The sequence below is a fragment of the Engraulis encrasicolus genome, chromosome 17 (genome assembly GCF_034702125.1).
Source record: "Engraulis encrasicolus isolate BLACKSEA-1 chromosome 17, IST_EnEncr_1.0, whole genome shotgun sequence".
In the NCBI taxonomy this organism is placed as follows: domain Eukaryota; kingdom Metazoa; phylum Chordata; class Actinopteri; order Clupeiformes; family Engraulidae; genus Engraulis; species Engraulis encrasicolus.
The window spans coordinates 21,252,900-21,280,352 of record NC_085873.1 but is presented as its reverse complement, the minus strand read 5'-3'; the positions used below and the strand labels follow the sequence as shown (position 1 = coordinate 21,280,352).

Sequence of the window (27,453 nt, the reverse complement as noted above, 5' to 3'; positions counted from 1 at the left end):
CAGGGTGCATTGCTGTCTAAATGTGCATGCATGCGTTGACACATCTCGAATGCACCTATTAACATGCCCCTCTCGGGTAGAAAATAAACGGAGCACTTATTGCTTAAATATCAACAGCAGCTCGCATTGATGAATCACTCATTGAAGTTGAACAGGAAACGTTTTTTTTGAGGAATTTGTTGGTGTTGAGTAGCAATAATTGCACCATTTACTTTCTGACTCGAGAACAGCCTGCTAACTGCAGTGCTACCAGACGTTAGTTGTGTACACAAACGCACCATCTGTGACAACCAGGCTATTGCATGTAGACTCTTAACACACACCGTTCCACCACTGAAACGTTATAATAGTCACTGGAAAACCTTTGCTTCCCACAATACTTCACCACTATGACAGTGCACAGGGCCTTTAGTAATACATTACAACTTGATCGTTGTCATTCTGGAAACAGCTAATTTATAACAGGACCAGGGGCAGTGTCTTAAGGGGTTAACTGTACAAGATTATTTGTTCATTCTAACTTATCTACCTTGAAACATTGCCAAGGTAGAACCGGTTCTAATGTAAAGGTCTGAACTATACTTGTATTACAGATACGCAAAGATACATGCTTGACTGTGTTTCTTGGCAGGCTCTACAGAAACCACTCACACTAGCACTAATGCCATGATGACAAATATAGGCCTACAGTAGGCCTAAATATAATGCAGGTAAAAGAAAGTATGAGTTTATGCACACATTGCCTTTTTCTGGCATTGTGTGTAACTGTGTAACTGAGTGTACTGTGTAACTGAGAACACTTCTTATTGGGAGTGGTAAATGGTAAAATATCCATCAATAGATTTAGCTTTCAAATGAAGTTGTGTGAAGAAATGTGTGACTTTCATTTACATATTTCATTTAAAGAAAAATACATTTTGATGCATTTCCATAGATCTTTATTGTTTACAAAAACATACAAAGCAAAATACATAAATAGGCTACATCGACACAATTATAACGGCTAAAGGATAAATCGGTTAATGCTGTACCATGCTACTTTTCTTGAGGTTCCCACCCCTCATAATGCATTAGTACCGAACTGTGTTTTCCTCTTACATTTTATAAGGGACAGACAGACAGACAGACGGATCAATTCTGCCAGTGTACTTTAGGATATAGTGTTAGTCATTCTGGCTAGAATGTTCAAACTATCACAAATCTACAATTCCCAAATGCAGATAAACAATCATTCTGCGTTAATAAAAGCAGAGTGCTACAGTGGAATGCTTAACACATTACATGGCTATCTTGGATTGGCCAGGCCACACCTTACTAGTGATGCAACACCTTCGACGTTGCTACTAGTCAGGTCAACTGCAGTACAAATATCGTTTCAGAATTCCAGAGAAATCAGGAACTCCACCCACTTTGTCAGGAACCAATTAATTTTGAGCAGCTCCAACAGCCATGGGTAGAGCCGTGTTCAAGACAGTGATAGGTTTTAAGCTTCGACACAGCCTTTTCTGGCATTGACCAGTAGCAAACCGAGGGAGGCGGGTCAGCCATGCCTTTGGGGAAACGTTATTTCATTATGCAATTGGTCAGACCAAAGTCTCGAAACGAGATTTGAAAGTCGATGATAATCAGGCAAATCTTGGATATTAATGCACAGCAGGCAGCAAAATGTACAGTAGCTTAGTCTCAAAACAGCATAATGACACAGAAGACATTTTTATACAGTAAATGCAGCGATGACAGTTACACCCCTCCTTGTCTAGCAGCAAACAGGCAAAATGATTTACAACCCATATAGACACTTACACAAATTATATAATTTGCATCCATTACAATGTAAAAGATACATCCATTAAATAGATAGAATGCAGGAAACCAGTGTTTATTACATTACATTACATCATATTACATTATACTACACTTAGATCAGTGTTTCCCAACCAGGGGTACGTGTACCACTAGGGGTACGAGAGCACACCTCAAGGGGTACGCGGAAAAATGTAATAATAACAAATATGTTGAGTGTAGTCACATTGGGATAGAGGAACAGAGCCTGAATGAGGGCGAGGGGGTACTCATTATATGAAAAAGTTGCTAAGGGGGTACGCAGGACAGAAAAGGTTGGGAAGCACTGACTTAGATGACGCTTTTATCTAAAGCAACTTACAGTTATATACAGGTAATTGTTACAGTCCCTGGCTGGAGCAATGTGGGGTAGGGTGCCTTGCTCAAGGCCACTTCAGCCATGGAAAGAGGTATAGGGAGAGGTGAGGGTGGGAATTGGACCTGCAACCCTCTGAGCTTAAAGGAACAAACCACCTTTTTTGGTTTTCACTTATTTGCAGTAGGCTATTTCCCAGAATTCATGAATGTGCATATCATTTCCTTCTCAGTGTTTTCAGTACTTAGATTTATTGGATCAGAATTATTTGCATACTTTAGAATACTCGCAGGAAGTAACTGCTAACTTTAGCATCAAGCCACAAGTGATCACTGGACGGACTTAAATTGCTGTTCTACACTCAGGTGAATTTTACATTCATCATAAAGTGGTTTATAAGTACATTTGATGATGTTTTATTTTGTTCCATAGACTTGCAGTACTATGCTCAATTTGGCTATACTGTTAAACGGGGCAATGCAAACACATAGACGAAAATGATATGCACATTCATGAATAATGGGAAATACTGCAAATATGTTCCTTTAAGACCACCTAACCACTAGGCCACAGCTGTTCACTTATGACATTCATCTTTATAATATTCTGCTGTGAGCCTCTGGAAAATAATTATCGCAGTGGCTCAAAAACGGTGACAATCACATGGAATATTGATGTTCATATTATTGTTTTTTTTATGACAACACAATCCTATTATGTATGATCTTTCTTCAAACCATAAACCATTTATTGAGTTCTAAACAATGTGTACCATATGTAGTGGCACAAAAACGGTGATAATCACATGGAATATTGATGTTAATAGGCATATTATCCTTTTTATGAAAACATGAAACATGTATGATCTTTCTCAAAACCATAAAGACATCTAAACACTGTGTACCATACTGTATAGACCTGGCATTTCCTTAAAGATATATGGTATTTTGCAGCAGCCATCCTGATGAATGTTGTCTGGCCCAACCCAGGGCTTTTGATAAAGTGTGCCTCGCTCCTCTCCCCTCCTCCCTCTCCACCCGCAGCATCTCCTCTATGGTCAGCATTCGCTTCAGTCTCCTAATTTCAGTGTTTTTCCCCTGGAGTTGTCGATTGAACTCCCCGTGCATCTTTGCATTCGAGAACTTGAGGTTTCGCTGGAGTTCAGGCAGGATGATCTTCATGAGATTTCGTTCGGCTTCAGCCAAGGCCTCCCTCTGGTAGTTCTCCTGAATTTCTTCAATCTCTATCCTGTGCGTCTCCTCCTTCTCTCTCTTCTCTCTCTCCATCTCCTCTCTCAGGTGCTGTCTTTCTTTCTCTGCTTCAGCCCTCTGTTCAGACTCCTCCTTCAGCTGTCGCTTCAGATCCTGCCGTCGCTCCTCATTCCGCTCCTCCTCCAGCTCTCTCTCCAGATCAACGATCTTGATCTCAAGAGCCTCAATCTTCTCGTCTTTTTCCTGTATCTTTACCTCCATTACTCTGAAGCACTCCTGCAACTCCTCCTCGTGTTGTTTCATAAGCTCCCTCTCTTCCCTTTCCCTCCTTTCTTCTCGTTCTTTCTGGATCATTCGTTCCATCTCTCTCAGCTGATTCTCTGCCTCCAGATAGGTCTCGCTGTTGTAGAAACTATCCTTCCCATTGTGGTCTACCAAACCTTCAATCTTTCTTAGAAGTCCTTCCACCTGGTCACTGCTGTCATTATTGCATACATTCAGAAGATGCCACCTGTGTCCACATTTCTCAACCACTTTCATGAACTCCTGACATCCTGTGGTCAGCATCTCGGTCTCCTCAGTTATTTCTTCTCTACAGGTGAAAACAATCAGGGTGTGCTTCCAAATTGTCTCTGCAAATAACTTTTCAACATCTTCCAATATTCCTCTTGCTTCTATAACAATATGTTCCACAGGGATAACAAGTATGAACACATGTGGTCCAGGAGCTGAAAGCTGCATACACAGCGCAACATCCTCCCTCAGTTTCCCCTGATGAACTTCAGGGCTGAACCAGTCTGGAGTGAGCACCACATTCACACGTCTATCACCCACGGTCTTCTCTTTGCTCTCACTGCTCTGGTTCTCTGTGGAGGAGCTAGTCTCACTGCTGCCGGTAGTCTCTCTGCTGCCACTAGTCTCACTGCTGCTGACCACTGTCTTCCCCAGTATGGCGTCTCGTGCTGCCTTTTTCTCAGCAGCATTCCTGCCCAGCAGCACCAGCCTCAGCTCAGGCTTGGGACCAGCAGGAATCTGTGAGGCCCCTTCACTGGTCTGGTCCTCTGACACTGCAGGTATGGGCAAACAGACAGAACTTATTTTCCCACTGTGTTCATGAAATGATGGATCATGTGTATTTCTGCATATGATTTTACTGTTAATTTAAAAGATTGTGGATCAATTATGTTTTTTGGGCTCATACGTCAAGTGGTACAACCACAACTAATCAGGGCTGTAGTGGAGGGTAAACGCACGTAAACGCCGTTTACGCACCTCTGGAATTTAGGAAATAGCGTTTACCCACCTATAAATAGCGTTTACCCACCTCTAAATAGCGTTTACGCAGCTCTTAATGGCAATTACGCACGTCAAAGTTCTTTGCGCCTTGTGATCTGCCGTTGGAATAATCCAAAATAAATTTGGTGTCATTTAAAATATATTGTTGAACATACAACGCTTTAGGAATCATTTTCATCTGCTCTGTATTCGGGTATGTGACCTTCCAATCAGTGCCGTTCGGCTGCGGCGGCGACACCAATCAGGATCCAGGGAATATGTAAACACGTTGTGTAGTTGCCTGTCTGCCTACCTGTTCAAAGTTATCATCATGGCTATTAGGAGATATTTGAAGAGACCATCCAGTGCTTCCACTTCCTTAGATGCCAGCNAAATGCCTCAAGTACAAAGTAAGACTGACAGAGAGCAATTTACATGAGTCGTTAAATGTGCTTGCTTTGTAAATAAGTTTGACTTGACGAATTATGGCAATGACAGAACGAGCTTTTACCTAATGCGTCATGCTATCCTTGTATGCACTCGTCACCCACCGCTAGTCATTCTACCTCACGAAAGCTAGCAATGCCACCAGTGTAATTTTACAGCACGAGAAGTTCTCGTGCTTCAAGGTGAAATGAGAATAGCAAATCAAATAAAAGGTCATTCTGAATACCACAAAAATACGATTTATATGATGGCTTAGCCTATATATATATGATTTTTTTTAAACAGCCATTGAATTGGCACGTGTAAAACAAAAATAGCAATCTTATATTTTCTAAACAATATAACAAAAAACATGCTGTATAGGCTATTTATGCTGACATAGGTAGTTATAGCCCACATGAGTGGTCCTTTAGCTTATGTTGTCAGTGTAATTGGCAGGCTGCTTAAAGGGGTATGCCACTATTTTGGGGCTTAATACAGTTAAAATCGTTGGCTTGGGTTTATAAAGGTGGTAAAGTGTCTTATTTTTCATGTGAAGCGTTGTCTTGCTTTAAGACAAATTAAAACAGTATGTCACTAAGCTAGTGAAAGTCAATGCATCCATGTAGCATTGCTACATGCTACACGGATCCATTGACTTTCACTAGCTTAGCGACATGCTCCCTCTTTTAACTTGTCTTAAAGCAAGACAACGCTTCACATGAAAAATAAGACACTTTACCACCTTTATAAACCAGAGCCAACGATTTTAACTGTATTAAGCCCCAAAATAGTGGCATACCCCTTTAACTGGTGTTCTCTGCCCCACAACTCTTAAATTCTATTTTTTCAGGCAGTCATGGTAGGTCTACAGGCAATGAGGCAGAGATCACAGGGAGATGAGAAACACCAGGAGATCAGATAGAGATAGAAGAGGAAAGAGGAGTAAATGAAAGGGGACCAACCGATAATGAGGAAACAGAGAAAGATGAAATAGGAGATGAAGAAACAGGTACAGTTGTGCTCATATGTTTACATACCCCAGCAGAATAAACGCTTTCTTCGCGATTTCTCACAAAATATGAAGGATTACACAAAACTTTTTTTTTCACTCATGGCTAGTGACTGGCTTAAGATATTTATTAGCAATATTCTGTGTTTACTCTTTCAAAAGCATGATCACAACCCAAACTACCCAAATGACCTTGTTCAAAAGTTTACATACCCTAGTTTCTGATGCTGAATATGGCCCTGTTTAACATCAGGGACCGCTCTAAATTGTTTGTGGTAGTTGTGGATAAGGCTCTTAATGTTCTCAGATGACAAAACAGCACATTCTTCCTGGCAGAATGGTTGTTTCCTATAATATCTTTGGGTGTCTTGCTGGAACCTCACATTTGAGGTTTCCCCTGAGTGGCTCAATGATGTTGAGATCAGGAGAGTGAGATGGTCGCTCAAAAACCTTCATTTTATTCTTTCTGAAGCTAATGACAGGTTGATTTGGCTTTCTGTGTCGAAATATTGTCATGTTGGCACCGTTGGAATTTCAATTCAGAAATGCAATATGAGGAGTTTGGTTGGAATCAAGCCAATGGGCAAGGGAATCATTGCATTGCAATGATCATTGCAAGGGAAATTGTTCAGGAGGCATAGGACAACCAAAAAATAGCTTGAGGTGAAATATAGGACAACATGAAAAAATGTTTTAAACTGTACAGGAAAGAGGCACTTGAGGAAAGATGGGCTGTTGGGGGTTGCCAGGAGAAAGCCATTACCACAAAAATGCAAACATGTTATTTTGCATATGATACACCAAATAGCACAGTGAGAAGCATCAAAATGCCTGTGACAAAGTCATTTGAAAAATGAGATCAATATGGAACTTTTTTCAGCCACTATTAACAGTACCATTTGGAGAACAGTCAACGGAGCCTATGATGAAAGTTACACCATACCCTTCTGTGAAACATGGTCATGGACCACTGATTTCATGGGGACATTTGAGTTACAAATGCATTATACTTTTGATCCATACTCGCAGAATGATGAATACATTGCCCTGTGAAAAATACTGGAGGAAACTTGACACACATCAGCCTTGAAACTGCACATGGTCCATTGTTTGGACATGCCAACATGACAATATTTCAACACAGAAAGCCAAATCAACCCGTCACTAGCTTCAGAAAGAATAAAATGAAGTTTTTGAGCGACCGTCTCACTCTCCTGATCTCAACATCATTGAGCCATTCAGGGGAAACCTCAAATGTGAGGTTCCAGCAAGACACCCAAAAATATTATAGGAAACCACCATTCTGCCAGGAAGAATGTGCTGTTTTGCCATCTGAGAACATTAAGAGCCTTATCCACAACTACCACAAACATTTAGAGCGGTCCCTGATGTTAAACAGGGCCATATTCAGCATCAAAAACTAGGGTATGTAAACTTTTGAACAGGGTCATTTGGGTAGTTTGGGTTGTGATCATGCTTTTGAAAGAGTAAACACAGAATATTGCTAATAAATATCTTAAGCTAGTCATTAACAATGGGTGAAAAAAAAGGTTTTGTGTAATCCTTCATATTTTGTGAGAAATCGCGAAGAAAGCGTTTATTCTGCTGGGGTATGTAAACATATGAGCACAACTGTAGTGTGAGAGGAGTAAGAGAAGAAACAGGGACAGGAGAGTGGAGAGTCTGAAGTAGAGGGAGATGCAGAATCTGAGACTGAAGACACAGTAAGAGGAGAAAGAGAGAGCAGATGCCATCCCAGTATCTGGACAGAAAAACAACATATACGGTTTAAAAAAGATAACCCTTGGCTTATTGTCAATGGTGAATATTTTGGATGCAAAATCTGCAGAAAAAAAAAAAAGTGAAAGACTTGTGTTGCTTTGCGTCGCTTTGTGCTGTGTCGCGTTGTGTTGCGTCGCATCGCGTCACGGTCTGTCTGATCAAAAAATCATAGTTTACCCACCTCTAATTTGACCACTACAGCCCTGCAACTAATGTAAATAAATGAGTGGTGTGTAGTTATGGTATGATAATAATAAATAATTATGCTTCTTGGGTAATCAAACAAAGACATTTTTTTAAAAATCCATACAATAGTGCTGTTAGCTGTGGGTGCACGCACCACACTGACATGTATTACTACTGAAACATCATTGACCCATACCTATGTAATTTAAGTGAAAAGGTATGATGTTATAGCAAGCAAACCTGACTTACTGTTTGGTTTGATGAATATTGATGAACTGTCACGTTTCTGGATGGGGAGCCTCAGTTCTGCAACACATTTGGCACAAACATCTCATTTCATGACATCTGATTATTTTAATATATTAAATTCAGGATGAAATTCAATTATTTGTTTTACTCTCACCTTTGCGGACAATTTGAAAAAAAATCACATACACTGACCATTTCGCTGTTTTCTTTAATAATTAATTTAATTTGGTCTTCCGAAACGTAGTGTATTAAAGAAAACAGCTGTGCAGAAGTTTTTCCCAAATTGTCTGCTGAGTGATCCATGGGACATCTCCGACGCACCTGCCAGCTGAGGTGTGCGGAAAAAAAATACAAGTTTACACTCACCTTTGCAAAAGTCATGATCTCTTGATAACATCTGTTGCTGCTGCTCCTTGTCTCTGTTCTTCAGCTCTCTGTCTTTCTCTTGCAGCCGGTCTCTCAAAAAGTTCAGCGTCTGAGTTTTCTCCTTCAGGTCTTTCTCCATAGACAACAGCTGTTCTCTGGTGTGCTTCAGGTCAGCGTTTCTCTCCAGTAAGGCTTGTTCTGTCTCCTCAAGCCGATTCACCATCTCGTTCAACTCGGCGTCTTTGGCCTCCGCTAGCCGTTCAGTTTGCTGCAGAAGCTGCTGGGTGTCCTGAAGCATTGTGCTGCTTGGGTGGCTGTCCATCCCTCTTGGCCCTGAGAAAAAAGGAAATTAAATTGATAGTATTTGTCCAACTCTGTCGCCAAACTGCGTCATAATTTGCATAATATTCACAGGAGTTCAACTACCTGTCGGGTAACACTTTATATTAATGTCTGCTTATAAAGACTTAGTAATCAATTAACTAATTATGAACAAAACATTAACAACTGTTTTAGTTATTAGCTACATTTTGTTAATATTTTATAAAACATCTACAACTAATAGGCCTATGTTCATGATTTCACAAATCTTTTAACAGAGTAGTATTAGTCATTTACAAACAATTCGTAAATGTTTGATAAATATAAAATATTAGCATAACATTTACAAACATGTATAAGTCATTTACAAACATTTGTTAATGCTTTCTTCATCATTTGTTCATTATTTACTATATTTACTTGATAAGCAGACATTAATATTAAGTGTTATTATATGGTTGTGACGTCATCTGTCGAATGCTCCATTCATTTCAACGGGGCTCCCCAACGTTCGGACGTCTGTTATTTTTCGATAACGGACGGGTTGGTCTATAACAGACCGCTGTCAATGGCAACAAGACTTTTCACTGCTAAAGCGACTTTTCAACAAGACTCTAATCAGCTTCTGTGATAGACAGCACCCGTTGTCCTGACCTGGCTACCGCTGTCAATGGCAACAAGACGTTCACTGCTAAAGCCGGCTTGTATACAAGTCAGTGGCTAAAGCGAATGTTTCATATCACTCCGCAGGGGGTCCGGTCTTTTGTCACTCTAATCAGCTGCTGTGATAGACAACACCTGTTGTCCTGGCTAGCCTACCTAGCTGTTGCCTAGCGGTGTTTTTTGGCACTGTTTTGTTTTGCGCAGCAACAATCTTAACATTAAATAGGTCTAAAGAAATGTCCCCGCATGTGTGAATCATTTAAGTATATCCATATAATAAGCGGGTTAACTTTCGGCGAGTCGGTCGCTTTGTGGAATAGCAGCACTTCAGAGAGAACAAGACCCCTCCGCTCCGCGTCGGGGTCTAAAGATTCTCTCTGTCGTGCTGCTATTCCACGGTAGCGACCTTCTCGCCGAACGTTAACCCTTACTTAACAACTGTTGCTCTTGTTGCGTTAATCGCCTCTTGTCGCCCGACTCAATACAAAGTCAATTTATTTCGTCGCTCGCATCACTCAGGTCGCGGTCGGTGTATTCGTGCAGTTAGAATTGCTATCAAGATTCTTTTGAATGCTTACTTTTACACTAAAGCTCCACATGGCTTCTCTTAGGTACATAACTGATCTGTAAAAACCTCACAAAACCTATCGTGGCTTATTATTAACTGTTTCCGAGGTAATCTTAAATCAAAAGGAGATTTATTTTAAGTGGCATCATAGCCAGGGGCGTCGCCAGACCTATTTTACAGGGGCACGTGCCTGGGTTAGGTATTGATATGCTGTGCCCCGATATGAGTTTCACAAAAAACAACAACCTTGCTACCTTGGAATTTAGCTCAAGTTTAGCATACAGAGTAATCTACAGAATGCGCACAAAATAGTGCATATGCACTACTTGTAATAATATAATTAACTTACAAGCTTTTAAAAAGAAATAACTGCTTTTTTTTAGCTCGCGCACTTCGCGCGCAGGCATTATGTCTCGGTGTCCTACTGTGCCCTGGTCTGTATAACATTAGGTCACCTGACGCCCCTGATCATAGCTATATTTTTAGCATTTGCCATGGCACCAGGAGTCTGCCTGATGAGTCAAGTCAGTCAAGTCTGTATTCCTGTTTACAGGTACGTCATCTTCATTAGGCAGTGCTGATACTTGGTGCTTTGATGTAGTGTTTTCTGTACACAACCACAGCAGTTTCACCCACTTACAAACAGGGCCACGGCCAGCTTTGACTGGGCCCAGGACAAAGTCATCTGAAAGGGCCCCCCACCCAATACATTCAATGTAAAGTGGACCCAAATCTGGGCCCCTTATCTTCCAGGGCCTGGGAAAACTTACCCCTTTGTCCTGACTCCCCCTTGTCGGCGTCCCTGCATACAATCACGAAAACAAACGTTTGTCATTTCTTACTTGCCTTGGATTTTTTTGACGTACAGCCACAGTGTCTCCTCAGCTTTGTGGCCTCTGTGAGTGACCTGACACCTGTACAGCCCACTGTCCGAGTGCATGATCCGACTCAACCTCAGTGACACACCTGGAAAAAAGGTGGTAACACTTTATTTATTTATCTATTTTCAACAATATTTTTGTTGGTCTTTTACGACTTTATTGATAACATTACAGTTTGAGAGATGGACAGGAAGTGAATGGGGAGAGAGATGGGGAGGGGGTGGCAAATGACCCGGGCCGGGAATCGAACCCGAGTCGACTGCATGGTAGATGAGTACCCTACCGGTTAGCCACGGCAGGGCCAGGCAACACTTTACTTTAATTGTTGAATATTACAGTGGATCTACCACATTAGGTGCAGTGTAATAACCAGTGTAACAATATTGCATGTAATACCAGTGGAATACCATGTACCAACCCTAACCCTATGTAAGTACAAAATTGGTACATGGTGTTACACTGGTATTAATTTACATGGTATTAAATATTGTTACACTGGTTATTACACTGTACCTAATGTGGTAGATCCATTGTAATAGTGACCCATGTTAAGTGTGTGGATGTTGATTGTAAGCTTGATAGATATCAAGTAGCCTATAAGTAAATGAAGACATTATTTTGAATTGTATTGAAAGTAGGTTACTGTACATGAAATCACTACAATCAATAAAGTAAAAAAGTGACACACCTCCCGTCTGCAGGTCCCCAGGCAAGATGCCCACCCGGCCCCCGTAGTTCTTCCCCTCCGTCCCCTGCCCGTCCTTGAACAGGTAGACACAGTCTGTCCTTTTCAGCCACCTGACCTCCATTGGAGTTGCGCTGGTCTGGACGGACAGGCGACACGGGAGAGTGACATCTTCGCCTGGGTAGACGTGGAGTTCAGCAGGACTGGGGACCACCAGTTTGAAGTGGTCTGTCAATGGGCCAATGATGTACAGTAGCACACGGGGTCAGCTCTATATTCCTACAGCCCAATGGTCCCACAGCCTATTCCTGCTGCTCCATGTTCCCCCATTTTTAAGAAATTATTCAAATATAGGTCATCTATGCTCTACAACTCCATGTTCCTACATTTCCCAGTAAATTAAGAGAACGTGCCTTTGGAACCTCAATTTTAATGAATTCTTAGAAATGTTGGAACATGGAGCAGCAGGTATATGCTGTGGGACCAATGGGCTGTGGGACCAATGGGCCTAAAAATTGATGTTAAAAGTCTTATTGATGTGGGACCACTGGCTCTGGAAGACACGCTCCTGTTACTACACATGGGTTTTTTTATTCTGAGTCTCCAGATTGACTTAGTTTTTCATTGAAAACGGTGTTAATGTGGCAGCATAAGCATGCTGTCAGATAGGCCTACGTATAGCCTAAATGCTTTTTGATGCGTCTTTTTACTTGGGTGTTCATTCTTCTTAGTTTATCATTTTAAACGGTGTTGGTGTGGCAACATAACCTTATGTCACAGTGTGTTGTCAGATTACTTGTGATTAAGATGAAGTGATTTCTGATGTGTCCATTTATGTTATCCATTTGACAACTAACTAAAGTTAATACAGTGGTGCTCATATGTTTACATACCCCAGCAGAATATACGCGTTCTTGGCGATTTCTCACAAAATATGAAGAATTGCACANAACTGGCTTAAGACATTTATTAGCAATCTTCTGTTTGTACTCTTTCAAAAGCATGATCACAACCCAAACTACCCAAATGACCCTGTTCAAAAGTTTACATACCCTAGTGTCTGATGCTGAATATGGCCCTGTTTAATATCAGGGACCGCTCTAAATTGTTTGTGGTAGTTGTGGATAAGGCTCTTAACTTTCTCCGATGACAAAACAGCACATTCGTCCTGGCAGAATGGTTCTTTCCTATACTATCTTTGGGTGTCTTGCTGGAACCTCACATTTGAGGTTTCCCATGAGTGGCTCAATGATGTTGAGATCAGGAGAGTGAGATGGTCACTCAAAAACTTCATTTTATTCTTTCTGAAGCTAATGACGGGTTGATTTGGCTTTCTGTGTAGAAATATTCTCATGTTGGCACTGTTGGACTTTCAATTCAGAAGTGCAATATGAGGGGTTTGGTTGTAATCAAGCCATTGGGCAAGTAGATCAAATACAATTTCATCCATCATTGCAAGGGAAATTGTTCAGGAGGCATAGGACAACCAAAAAATAACTTCAGTTGAAATATAGGACAACAAGAAAAAATGTTTTAAACTGTACAGTAAAGAGGCACTTGAGGAAAGATGAGCTGTTGGGGGTTGCCAGGAGAAAGCCATTACTACAAAAATGCAAGCATGTTATTTCACATATGATGCACCAAATAGGATGGTGAGAAGCATCAGAATGCCTGTGACTCAAATCATTTGGAAAATTAGATCAATATGGAACTTTTTTCAGCCACTATTAACAGTGCCATTTGGAGAACCGTCAACGGAGCCTATGATGAAAGTTACACCATCCCTTCTGTGAAACATGGTCATGGACCACTGATGTCATGGGGACATTTGAGTTACAAATGCACTATACTTTTGGTCCATGCTCACAGAATGATGAATACATTGCCCTGTGAGAAATACTGGAGGAAACTCAACACTCATCAGCCTTGAAACTGCACATGGTCCACTGTTTGGACATGGCAACATGAGAATAGTTCGACACAGAAAGCCAAATCAACCCATCATTAGCTTCAGAAAGAATAAAATGAAGTTTTTGAGCGACCATCTCACTCTCCTGATCTCAACATCATTGAGCCACTCAGGGGAAACCTCAAATGTGACGTTCCAGCAAGACACCCAAAGATAGTATAGGAAAGAACCATTCTGCCAGGACGAATGTGCTGTTTTGTCATCTGAGAAAGTTAAGAGCCTTATCCACAACTACCACAAACAATTTTAGAGCGGTCCCTGATGTTAAACAGGGGCATATTCAGCATCACAAACTAGGGTATGTGAACTTTTGAACAGGGTCATTTGGGTAGTTTGGGTTGTGATCATGCTTTTGAAAGAGTAAACATAGAAGATTGCTAATAAATGTCTTAAGCCAGTCACTAGCAATGAGTGAAAAAAAAGGTTTTGTGCAATTCTTCATACTTTGTGAGAAATCGCCGAGAAAGTGTATATTCTGCTGGGGTATGTAAACATATGAGCACCACTGTACATCTACATTTTAATCATTACAACCATACATGTTTTTCCCTGAAGTGGAACCGAGAATGAAAAATAGAAACAGGTTGTACTCACTTTTCGAACGCGACTCCATCCTCTCATGCTGCAGCTAAACAAATAATTATAACAAACGAAAAGTTTTCCTCTGGAAGTCCTTTTAACGTGTAACACGACTACATTCCTCCACATTAAATGAGAAGAGTTCATTTATTTTTACCCGAAGGAAGGTGCCTATAGCAGACACGCGACACAAGATGCACCTAAGAAACACAGCATGCCTCCTAGAAGAGCTGGTGCCTTGTGCATCGAGATAATCACAAGTGATACTGCACCACTAGTACTTCAAAGGTGTAACTAAAGGCCACATGGGCTGGAATGCTACAGGACATGCTTGCCCAACAAGTTTTCTCTCATGAATCATCCTGTACACAATTCATGAGCCGTTAGAAAAAAATAATCTGTCAAAATAGTGACTTGTTATTTTTTCAGTTTTCCATTCTCACAGTCATCCTTCATGTCCTTCCTATGGCACTGATTCACAAAGACTCTGTAAGGACAACACAACACAAGATTTTTTTTTAGGTTGTCTTGCAATTATTCCCCAGTTTATGGTCATCCCAGTTGCATACCTGATCTAATATCTGCCACTTACAGATTATTACTTGTTCAATGAATAGTATTTATTGTAGCTTAAAACTTACGAACTGTGAAGTTGATTGATCAGTCAATCAATAGTTTTTCAGTAGTTATTCCACTGTTCCAGATTAGATAGGCCTACAAAAATATAGTAATACAGTATTTGTATTTGTGTATTTAAACTGTCAGACACCGTAATTTCCATAAGGATTAATAAAACTACTCTACTCTACATTAAGAGTGCTTCTACCCTACTTTATACATCTCTCATAGCAACAGACCCCAAATGAGGCATGTTTACATACGCATAATTGTTTGATTGGTCTTAAAAAACAAACATCTGACAGTGTGATTGCATGCTGTGACATGTCAGTGACTTGCTGTCACCAGTAGCCTAGATGCTGGCCCCGTGCCAAGTGTTCCCCTACGTCTCTCTGGCTAAGATTGTCATCAGTAAAAGGGCACAGCGAGGGCAGTCAAATTTTTCAACATGCCACACATTTGTTCTAACGATTGAAGTCACCTGAAGAGAAACCAAATTTTCATGTTATCTACAGGTAGGCCAGATATTGTTTCGCTTAGGGTACCCCCCCCCCCCCAGGGGTTCCCAGCCCCCACTTTGAAAACCACTGATCTAGGCTATTGTACATGAGCCCATATAGTGGTGTATCAATACATGGTCTCTCTGGCAGCTACATACTTAACTGATTTGAATTGAACCAAAGGTAAAAAATAAGGCTTTCAGCCTCATGGACCTACTTTAGGCTGTGGAACAATCTGCTTGTTAAAACTGATCTTATGCAGCTGCCCACGCCTGCCAGCAGTATCCATGAAATGCCCCATACCTCAGGATATACGCCATGTTGAAAGCGAAAGCCCACCTGGGAAACTCCAACTCCTATTGTCATCGTGACACAGTCCTCCACCACACACAGTGCTCACTGCACACAATGAAGTTGTATTAATGCCTCACCCGTGCAAGGGGGCAGCCCCCGATGGCGCACGAAAGGGAGCAGTGTGGCGGGGCTCAGGGTACCTGTCATGGAGGAGCATGGGGGAGAGCACTGGTGAATTACTCCCCCCACCAACCTGGCGGGTCGGGTGTCGAATCGGAAACCTTTGGGCTACAAGTCTGATGCCCTAGCTGCTTACCCATGACTACCCGTTGTTGAAAGTGTAGGCCTCCAAAATGTAATCTTGGACATAATTATGTCAGCCAATTTAATTTTTATTTTTATTTTTTTTTACCAATTTTACAATTATACTTACGTTTTATTTTAGTGTTAAGTATTAACTTTCATATTAATATGTTGAGCTCTAACTCTGTAACAGATGGCAAGAGTCAGGAAATGTTGAGTTCTATATGGCATGTCATTCTAAACATGAATTTAACCCATTAAGACACGGCATTATAAATAAAGGTACGGCGTGCATTAAGTAAGGGGCTAGTTAAAAGATCGGAAAAGAATATGTGCGCTTCTTATCGCAATTGCTTTTGGAGAGTGCTGTAAGAGTTAGTTGCCCAACAAAGCCTCAGATGGAACCTGGAACAGAATCACTACTTCGTCACCATAGTGAGTCATGTTCCAGTTCCAGGAATGTAATTATGGAACTGTAGATGGAAAATACAAGGTAGGGAGCTAAAGACATCTTGGTAACCTTAAACCGTCTTAGATTCTTACTATCCAAATATGTATAAGGGCTGAACAAAAAGAATGCTGTGTCATCAGATCGTGACAAGTTAAGGCCGTGAGCAATACAACTGCATGTTGAAATTGGATGGCCAGAAATGTCCTTTCAGACGTCTGAAATGTTCCGGATACACAACATTCCAAAAGTGATTCCAGGAATGGAGAGACTCTCCGTGGAAGGAAAACATGCAAGGGCAGTGCACATTACTGTTGACCTCCTACACTCTAAAGCAGGGGTGGGGAACCTTTTTCATGAGAGGGGTCATTTCAAATTCATCCGAGGGCCGTAAAAGTCCTCCGAGGGCCATATTATGAACACAAACCAGGACTTTCTTCCCTGCACTTCAGGACTATATTGGAGGCAGCCACCTTTCAAATAGACCCCACCTTCTCCAGGTCCTCTGAATGTAACTTAGCTGTATTGCAAATGTATTTTCTAAAATTTCTTTACAAAATATGACATATTTCATGTGAAGCTGCGTAACATTAAAACTATATCGGGGGCCGCAAACAGCCCTCGAGAGTTGCGAGGCTGCTCCTGGCAAGATAAGGTAGCATATGCACCTGGGTAACCTCCTGCAATCATAGCTGGATTGGCCATAAGGCATACAGGGCATTTGCCCAGTGGACTGCTAGTGATTTTGGCCTGGTCCTCCCCTCAATGTATGGTATCAGTTCTGCCGCTAGAGCTGACCCAGCTGAGTCAGATTTAAATATTAATTTTGCCTGTTGTGGTCAAAATAGCCCGTAATAGATGACTACAAACATTGTCACAGGATTACGGTAAATGTCTCTCTCAATGCGTGGCGAACCGTTTTTTTTTTTTTACCCTATCCAGCCCTGCCTGCAATCTCAAGAAATCTCAAATGTTGCGGACGTACTCCATTTCAACAGCAAAGCCAACAATGCCACACCTGCTCTGCTGACTGAGGTCACACAGAGAATTGGATTGACTGCTGTTACGTTTCTTGCACCAGCATTTGCTCTCTGTGGAACACTGTTTACCTTTTAAGTTGTGATAGGGTGCCATAAAAATTATGATGTTTCTGGTAACCTCTTGGGTATAAAAAAAATTGCACCTGGCTGTATGAAATTGTGAACATCACATTGTACCTTATGGTACACTAGTAGTTTTGGGTAGGGTGCGCACATCCAAAAACACTTGTTGCAGGTGCCAGACAAAAAAATCAGATAGTTGAAAAAGGTAGGTCTGCACACTGCCGATCAGCTCCAAAAATAAACTTTATTATTTAAAAAGCAACGTTTCGATCACGCTGGATCTTCATCAGGCCTGATGAAGATCCAGCGTGATTGAAACGTTGCTTTTTAAATAATAAAGTTTATTTTTGGAGCTTATCGGCAGTGTGCAGACCTACCTTTTTCAACTACCTTATGGTACACTACCTGTATGTCTGCACACTTAAATCATTTTTTCCCCCTTTTAACGGCCAAGCTAAGACCAAAACCATGGGCATGTAAAGAAGGAAAGAAGGATTTAAGTGTGCAGACATTTTTCTTTCACAGTTTTCATCTTTGTTTTGCACCTTTTCATCGAGAGTGTTATTTGTTTTAATACACATTATTTTCATATAAAGACCATTTATCTGTTAAAAGGGGGATGCCAATGTGACAAACTTCGTTTCACAGTAGCACTTCCATTTCTGCCTGCAGTTATGGACTGTTCGCCACACAAACTGATAGATAGGCTTATGCTCTGAAATTTGAGTCCAGTGGGACTGGAGGATTATCCACCTGAAGTACTCACTGCAACCAGAAGATGGTGTTCAAGTCCCAGCTAAAGCAGAGCCGTGCATACGGTTTGCGTTCCAATATGCAACCTTGCGTTTTGCTCGTTTCCCCGCTGTCAACCTAGCCAAAACAATTTTTGTGGGACTATTGTTCATTTACCATCCTGTTTGAAAATTAGAAAATGACTTCATAATTGAGCTTTTGCGAGATATTCAAATATAATGTTGTTGTCAGTGATGTCATCACAACGTATTACTTCTTGGTACGCCCAGGGAGAGAGAGGGCCCAGAATTGGGTCCTCATTACATTGCATGCATTGGGCCCTTTCAGATGACTTTGTCCTGGGCCCAGCCAAAGCTGTCAGCAGCCCTGGTGACAGCTAACATAACCTGTTAATCGTGTCAACTGACATCCTGCGCAATGGAACATTCATGCACACACACACACACACACACACACACACACACACACACACACACACACACACACACACACACACACACACACACACACACACACACACACACACACGCATACACACACACACACACACATGCATACGCAGACGCACACACACACACACACACACACACACTTCTTCACTTCTCACAAACATAATGCTGACCTGTTGACCCCATATATGTATGACTTTCATTATGTCTTAACTGTTATAGTAAAACAGGTTTTTCTCATCCAGTTAAGTTATAAATGGGCTGTTACCAGAACCACCAAGTCGTAGTGCGTTATTTAAGGCCCTGTGTTATGTCATAGTGTTCTAATAGTACTTAACTGTTCAATGGCTATTACAGTGTGCCACTGGAGGTACAGCGCTCATTAAGGAGCTACACTTCAGACTTGTCAAAGTGTTATCTTTTACCGGGGGGGGGGGGCGCTGTGGCGCAACACGCTAAGCCCCCCACATTTGGGCTTACATGCCCATGGGGACCCCGGTTCGAGTACGGTCGGTTTAATTCCCTGATCCTCCCCCATCTCTCTCTCCCACTCACTTCCTGTCAGCATCTTTACGTTACATTGCATTTGGTAGATGCTTCTCAACCAAAGTGATTTACAATCGAGGACACAATCATAGCCAACATCACTAACAGGAAATATAGGCTACAGAACAACAAGTGCAGATGCTAAGAAGTAGTGGTATGCATTGGCACTGCCCTCAAGATTCGATTCGATTCCGATTCGGGAGGTAGCGATTCGATTCGATTCTATTCTATTCGATTCGATCCAATTCTACAATGCATTGCAATGCATTACATTTCTACTGAAAGCAAAGCAAATGTTTCATCAGTCATGATGAGGCAATACAAGTAGTCAGATACTGAGCAACAATGTATTGGCTGTTTTCTGTATCAGTCTTGCAGTTTTCAATGCTTTGAAGTACTTTTATTTAATTTAACATTAATTTGCTCCCGAAATATCAACGGAAGTAATTGAAACTTGAAAAAATTGCAGCATCGATTCTGGAACTTGCCGCATTGAATTGGATCTCACATGCCCCGCATTGCACTGCATCGCCGAATCGATTATTGTTGACACCACTACAAGAAGTGACCCTCTGAGCGCTTGCAGATGGAGGAAAATTTGACATTGCAAAAAGCCATTGATATGGCAAGACAGTTCGAAGAAGTAAAGAAGCAACAGAGCACACTTAGGAGTGACGCTAGCAGCGTGATGCAGATGGAGGGTAGCTCCATAGACAGACTAGTAAATAAAGGACAAAAATATACTCACCCGAAAAGCAGCGGCGGCGCACGTTCCCGCCAACACACGCCAGGCAGAGACAATGGCATGCAGCAGCAGCACGGCGCCCAGTGCTACAAGTGTGGGGGGCCTTCTCACCCGAGAGCGGAGTGTCCCGCCAACGATGCAAAATGTCGGGGCTGCGGAAAAATAGGCCATTACCAGCGTGTCTGTAAAAGCAAGACTGTAGTAGGGTGCATTGAGGAAGAAGAGGAGAAAAGTTTCTTCTTGGGCTCTGTGTCATGCAAAAACAACATGTGGGCGGCTGACGTGCAGATTAAAGGGAAAGTGTTGAAATTCAAACTTGACACCGGCGCAGATGTAACCGCCATTTCGGACAGTGACCTGAGAGACTTGTTCCAGGGGGCAAAAATGCCTGTCCTCCACAAGCCAGAGAAACCCTTGCTGGGTCCAGGAAAGATTCAGCTACAGGTAGCTGGCTATGCAAAAATGCAGCTGGTTTACAAAGGCAAGCAAACGGAGGAGAAGGTCTACGTGGTCAAAAACCTGAGCACACCTTTGCTCAGGCTACTGGCCATTACTGCCCTGGGCCTACTCATTCGAGTCGACAGTGTCACCATGGACTCTTTAAAGGCAACTTACCCAAAACTGTACAAGGGCCTAGGCGACATCCAACGACCATACCACGTCGAGCTCAAGCCAGACGCCGTGCCCTTTTCCCTAAAGACTCCACGGAGAATTCCCCTGCCTCTGATCGGAAAGGTGAAGGAGGAGCTCCAGCGGATGGAAGAGATGGGGGTCATCAGGCGCGTCGAGGAGCCTACAGAGTGGTGCGCTGGCATGGTCGTCGTCCCAAAGAAGAACAGCCAGCACCTATGCGTGTGTGTGGACTTCACAGGCTTGAACCAGTACGTGTGTCATGAGAAGTATGTCCTGCCTTCAGTCGACCAGAGTCGAGGAATGCTAGCTGGAGCCAGAGTCTTCAGTAAACTAGACGCGAACATGGGATTCTGGCAGATTCCTTTAGCTGAGGGGTCAGCCAAACACACAACATTCATAACGCCCTTTGGACGGTACCAGTTCCAGTGCCTTCCGTTTGGGATCAACTCTGCGCCCGAAAACTTCCAGTGTGTCATGGCGGACGTGATCGACGGACTGGATGGGGTGGTCTGTGTTGGAACTGTATTTTATCCTATAGTAGAGCAAACATGTTGCCTTGGTACAAATGTGCCTTTTCGCATTCAAGAATTGCTGTTCAAGGCTAAGTGGAAGATTACTGGACTGTGCGAAGACTTTATCCACATCAATGACTTGCTGGTGTGGGGAAAAGACCAGGAACAGCACAACGCTCGTCTCCATGCCCTGCTGAAAAAGCTCGAACAAGCAGGGGTGACTTTGAATGCAGACAAGTGCGAGCTCTCCAGGAGTGAGGTGGCGTTCCTCGGGCACGTCATCACCACGTCAGGCATCAGCCCTGATCCAGAAAAGACAGAGGCCATCCGGGACATGAAAGAGCCTACAAATGTGAGCGAGTTGAGGAGCTTCCTGGGGATGGTAAACCAGGTGGGAAATTTATACCCCAGCTCTCAGAGAAAGACAAAGCTCTTCGCGATCTTCTCTCAAAGAAGAACTGTTGGCTGTGGGGTGTCAACCAGGCGGCGGCCTTCAGGGTGCTAAAAGAAGCCCTAATCTCTCCGCCGGTCCTGGCCATGTATGACACGGGCAGGGACACCAAAGTATCGGCAGATGCTTCATCTTATGGACTGGGGGGCGTGCTCCTCCAGAAATGGGACAGCAAATGGAGGCCGGTAGCTTACGCATCCCGCTCACTTTCCCCCACTGAGCAACGCTACGAGCAAGTCGAAAAGGAGGCCCTGGGTCTAACCTGGGCATGTGAGCGCTTTCGGGACTTCCTGTTAGGAAAGCACTTCTGCCTAGAGACTGATCACAAGCCGCTCCTTTCCTTGCTAGGCACACAAGCACTCGACCTGTTGCCACCAAGAATACAGCGCTTTCGAATGCGGCTCATGCGCTACTCCTATGACATCGTGCACGTTCCAGGAAAGGCACTCTGGACTGCCGACACGTTGTCACGTGCACCTGTGCAGAAACAAATGACCGCAAATGACACTGAACTGATGGAGAGCACAAACATTTACGTGGACTGCATTGTCAACAATCTACCTGCCAGTCCCACGTTCATGGACACACTCAAAGCACAGCTGGAGACAGACAGTGTGTGCTCTCGTGTCATGAAAATGTGTGCAGACGGATGGCCAGATCACGCAAAGCAGGAACCACTCCTGAAAGACTTCTGGCCCGAGCAGGCTACACTCACAGTAGAAGAGGGACTGTTGCTGAAAGACACTCGCCTCGTCATTCCAGCAGCAATGCGGAACGACGTGCTGAACAGACTGCACGAGGGCCATCAAGGAGTCGTGAAGTGCAAAGCACGCGCCCGTGAGACTGTGTGGTGGCCTGGGCTCGGACAACACATCACAGAGATGGTGCTCAAATGCAGAACGTGTCTGCCAGAGCGCCGCAATCACAGTGAGCCACTCATGCCGTCAGAGTTCCCCGAGCGCCCATGGCAAAAGCTGGGGGCCGATCTCTTTGAACTGGGGGGGAAAACTTACCTGCTCATCGTTGATTACCTCTCCAGGTACGTTGAGATTGCCCTGCTGACACACACAAAATGCAATGATGTGATTAACCATCTAAAATCAATGTTTGCCAGACACAGAATCCCTGAGGTCCTCATGTCTGACAACGGCCCGCAATTTTCCGGCCAGGCATTCGCTTCCTTCGCCACTGCATATGGGTTCCAACACCTTACCAGTAGCCCCAAATTCCCACAAAGCAATGGCGAGGCTGAGCGAGCGGTACAGACCGTAAAGGGTCTGCTGAAAAAGGCAACTGATCCGTACACGGCTCTGCTTGCATACAGAGCCACACCTCTTCAGAATGGGTACAGCCCGGCCCAGTTGCTCATGGGTCGACGTCTCCGCACCACGGTGCCAACACATCCGTCTGAGCTGCAACCTGCACTGCCCGACCGCAGCACACTGTTCCAGAAAGAAACGGAGAGGAGGACATCAGATGCTGCAAACTTCAACAGGCGACATCGTGCAAAGTCACTCAGCAGCCTGTCACCAGGTCAGGACACAAAAACACCAGTGACTGACACAAAAACACCAGGGACTGTGATCCAGAGTCACACCTCGCCGAGATCCTACCTTGTGGAATCGCCACATGGGGTGGTAAGACGCAACCGCCTGCATCTTATACCACTCCAGCCCCCAGCACAAGACGAGGCTGGACAGCAGCAACAGGAGCCACTGCCGGCTCTAGAGCAGGGTGACACTCCACCTGCTTTGGGGTCCCCTGTTCCCTCTCCTGGGGTTTCCACCCCCAGAACCAGGTTGGGGAGAGCAATTATACAGCCCACTAGACTGAATTTATAAGTGGGTGGAGGAAAAAAAAAGAAAATGTTGAACAAAAAGGTTATGGTTGAAAATGTTTTTCTAATCAGTCCCACCAGGAAATCGCGGGCATTTTCTCAAAAAATCGCGGTCGGAATTGCCAGATGGTGCACGAGGATTTCCAGAAAATCGCGATAAAAGTTGCGGAGCTTCTTACTGTGTTGTTTTTTTGCGGCATGAAGTGAAAGGTGCGATTTTTGTTGCGATTTTTAATGTGCTTCCCCACGCTTGAAAGTAAAGGACACTGCCACATTCCAGTCCTCTGGTGTTTTTATATTATTTCCATTTTTATATTATAATTTTGGTTCTTAGGCAAAGCAGGGAAGCTGCCAGGGCGAGTTTTTAGCCAGAATGTCGTCGTGAAAAGTTCCATCTCTTTCATGCTGCCATTACGACACCCTTCATTACAATGCTGTTTATGGCCGTTTGACTCTGTTTTAAATGTCATCACCGTTTCAAATTGTAAGCATACAAACTTCGTATCATGTCGATATCCATTCCTGACTTTAAAAAAGTGGATACATAATTAACTAGGCCTATAAGTAGGCGGGCGGAATTGGGCATGTCCACCCAGTTGAAGAGGCTGCGCGACAGGAACTGACTGAAATCCTGGTTAATGTGAGTCGTCTGCTACACATAGCCTGCCTGTGTCGGCGTTTAATTTGCAAGCTTGTCAAAAGCAACACAAATAAAAGCAGAGAGAGGGGTCGCTTTCGAAAGAAGGCATAGCCTAGGTTTTTTTTTTTGTTCTCCCGCGCCGTCAGCCGGCTGATGATCATCATTCAATGTAACGAGGATGGAGTTCACAGATTTCCGTTTGTGAAGGGTGCTTGCTGAATAATGCTCAGAAATTATATTAATTTTGGTGCTCTTGTGAATATAAAAGACGACGACATTGTTATCTATAAAACACCACGTCGCCCGCAGAACGGAGGTCAGCTGTCAACGATGCTCATATGGGCTACACTTTTTGGCTGGTGATGAAAACAGTACAGTTATAAAGCCCTGCATGCACTTTCACTGGGACTTCTGGCGAGTCCATCGTTCTCTGGAATGTTTAACTTGACCCTCTGTAGGCTGTAGCCTACTTGGAGATCCACCACCATTTTTCAGCAGAGGTAAAAGTGAAAGTGATGCAATGCTGCGCATGCCATTGAGTCCCAAACTGTTAGGCTTCACTTCTCAAGTTTTGCAAATGCAATGCCCTTTGTTGTGTTCTCTGATATATTGGTAAAAAATAGCCCACAACAAAACAGAATCGTTCCTCGACAGCACAGCAGCCAGCGTGAGTCAAGTGATTATAAGCATAACGTGATTGGGGACAACGACGGTGGGGACGAGAGCGCAAGCAATATTGCGTGCTGCTTATGACAAGTTCATTTACATAGGCTATTCACAAATATTTTCAGTTTTGTTCAGTTTCATATTAGGCCTACTGGTCTTTTGTAACGTTAAGTAGGCCTATTTAAAATGAGCTAATATTATTTACTGACTGATTGCAGTCATTTTTGTTGGACATTTTGTCCGGCCACATTTTATTTTGCCGGTCATTCATGCATGCAAACGGCCAATGTCCGGCCACAGCCGGCTAACGTGAACCCTGATCCAGCCATAGCCCAATTTGCGCGAAAGAGATTACTATATCGGCCAGGCACGCACGCAGCATTCACAATGAAGGATGGAAATTACTGCTTTGTTGTGGACAAGACATTTGCGCATCTCAATTCGGAGGGAAATGTTGCCTTCGGTAGGCTATGCGCACAAGTCAAACACCAAAGTGGTCCAGCAGGTGGACCGCTTTAGAAAAAAGAAAACACATCTTGTTGTAGGAGCCCTATACTTGGCGTAATGTAGATGACTGTCATGAAGTGTTAATTAGGCTATATATTTATGTAGGCCTACCACATTTTAAAAATGTAGGCCTATTGGTTATGCCAGACTAGTAGTCATACATTTTCCCTCCTGTGACCATGCGAGCAGACGCGCAATGAGAACATGGCGTTTCTTACATTCGTATTTATTAGTTTTTTCCCCCTCACCGACAACTTTGTACATGCATAGTAAAGTGCTGGGACTGATTGCTAGGTTACTTTTTTTATTGTTTTTATTGTATTATCCTTTTTGAAAGGAAGTTTGTCGACGTCAGTGAAGTCAGCGCAACATGGATTGGTTCAAAGTGTTCAAAGTTGCGGGAAATCGCGGTGATTGGTTAAAGTTGCGCTCTCGCGCAGAATTCGCGGGAATTCATTGAAGTTGCGAAAAACGACGCGATCGCAACATCGCGATTTCCTGGGGGGACTGTGTAATGTACCTGTTTTACAGGGGGGACACTCATCTCAGAAAATAAGTTTGAAAATGTTATGTTGGAAAATGAGATCGAAGATGTTAAGAAAGTAATAGAAAGAGTATCAGTTTACCAGGAATTGTTTAACCCTGTTTTCTTTCACAGGTTTTGATGGACTTGAAAAGATGGACTTTGAAAACACCTGCAGCATGCATGCAGCTCCTCATAAGAGCTGTATCCGTACCATGTTTCACTTAATGCACCATTTCTCTTTTTTCATATTCTTCACCTCCAACACCATATAGTTTTGATGCTATCAGTCCTAAAATGGTTGATCTTGGGATCTTGACTTCAGAGTATGAGTCCCATTAGCCTTCATTTTTGTAAGAATTAGCCCTGACATACTCTTGGTTGGCTTTTTTGAGACAGGACAGTGGGAGAGACTTCTTTGGTGTTAAAGGTGAAGAATTTGGAAAAAATACATGGTGCCTAAAGTCAAACATGGGAGGGATACAGCTCTTATGTGGAGCTGCATGCATGCTGCTGGTGTGTGAGGGCTTTTATCATTGATTACATCATGAAGTTAAAAATGTATTGCTCTACGAATAGCAAATATGTCACCATCTCTCATTGAACTCCATTGATTTTCATTGTGTTGCTTTCCATGATTACAATGACCCTAAACATACACCTAAGGCCAAAGTTGATTTTCTGGAGAGGTGTGAGTGAATCAGTGATTAAGTATGACAGCCGATCTGCGTATTTGAAGTGTTTTGAAGTGACTTATCTGCTCATTATATCCCCGAAACGCGGAGCGTCGGGGATGTAATGGTTTTGCGTGCGCCGCCGCCGCGTAAGGTCTTTCGTGTTAACGCGATAACTTTTGAACGGATGTTTGGATTTGTCCCAGATTTTTTGGGTGAATGCTCTAGGGCAGGTTCATGAACTGATTCGAGTTTGGAGGTCAACACTTTCAAGATGGCTGAATTCAAGATGGCCGAATTTTTGTTTGGTCCATAACTTCTGACCGGGTGGATGGATTTGTCCCAGATTTGGTGTGTGAATGCTCTAGGGTAGGTTCATGAACTGCTTCGAGTTGGGAGGTCAACACTTTCAAGATGGCTGAATTAAAGATGGCCGAATTTTTGTTTGGTCCATAACTTCTGACCGGGTGGATGGATTTGTCCCAGATTTGGTGTGTGAATGCTCTAGGGTAGGTTCATGAACTGCTTCGAGTTGGGAGGTCAACACTTTCAAGATGGCTGAATTCAAGATGGCCGAATTTTTGTTTGGCCCATAACTTCTGACCGGGTGGATGGATTTGTCCCAGATTTGGTGTGTGAATGCTCTAGGGTAGGTTCATGAACTGATTCGAGTTTGGAGGTCAACACTTTCAAGATGGCTGAATTCAAGATGGCCGAATTATTGTTTGGCCCATAACTACTGACCGGGTGGATGGATTTGTCCCAGATTTTGTGTGTGAATGCTCTAGGGTAGGTTCATGAACTGATTCGAGTTTGGAAGACAGCACTTTCAAAATGGCGGAATTTTCATTTGGCCCATAACTTCTGACTGGGTGGATTGATTTGCATGTTAACACCTTATTTTAATGGTTCACCATTTC

The 27,453-nt window shown here is 43.1% G+C and overlaps 1 protein-coding gene across 1 annotated transcript in view; it reads right to left on the bottom strand.

Moving 5' to 3' along the window:
* Positions 1-1,871: 1,871 nt before the first annotated feature.
* LOC134467658 (trichohyalin-like) overlaps positions 1,872-27,453 on the bottom strand; it is a 35,010-nt gene continuing 9,428 nt past the window's right edge. The window contains exons 7-15 of the mRNA XM_063221497.1: positions 23,036-23,209; positions 22,402-22,541; positions 21,445-21,537; positions 20,094-20,176; positions 11,787-12,027; positions 11,064-11,183; positions 8,666-8,998; positions 8,300-8,356; positions 1,872-4,436 (exon numbers count right to left, since the gene is read on the bottom strand). Coding sequence (XP_063077567.1) covers positions 3,088-4,436; positions 8,300-8,356; positions 8,666-8,998; positions 11,064-11,183; positions 11,787-12,027; positions 20,094-20,176; positions 21,445-21,537; positions 22,402-22,541; positions 23,036-23,209 — 2,590 coding nt within the window. The 3' untranslated portion in view covers positions 1,872-3,087. The remainder of the gene's footprint in view (positions 4,437-8,299; positions 8,357-8,665; positions 8,999-11,063; positions 11,184-11,786; positions 12,028-20,093; positions 20,177-21,444; positions 21,538-22,401; positions 22,542-23,035; positions 23,210-27,453) is intronic.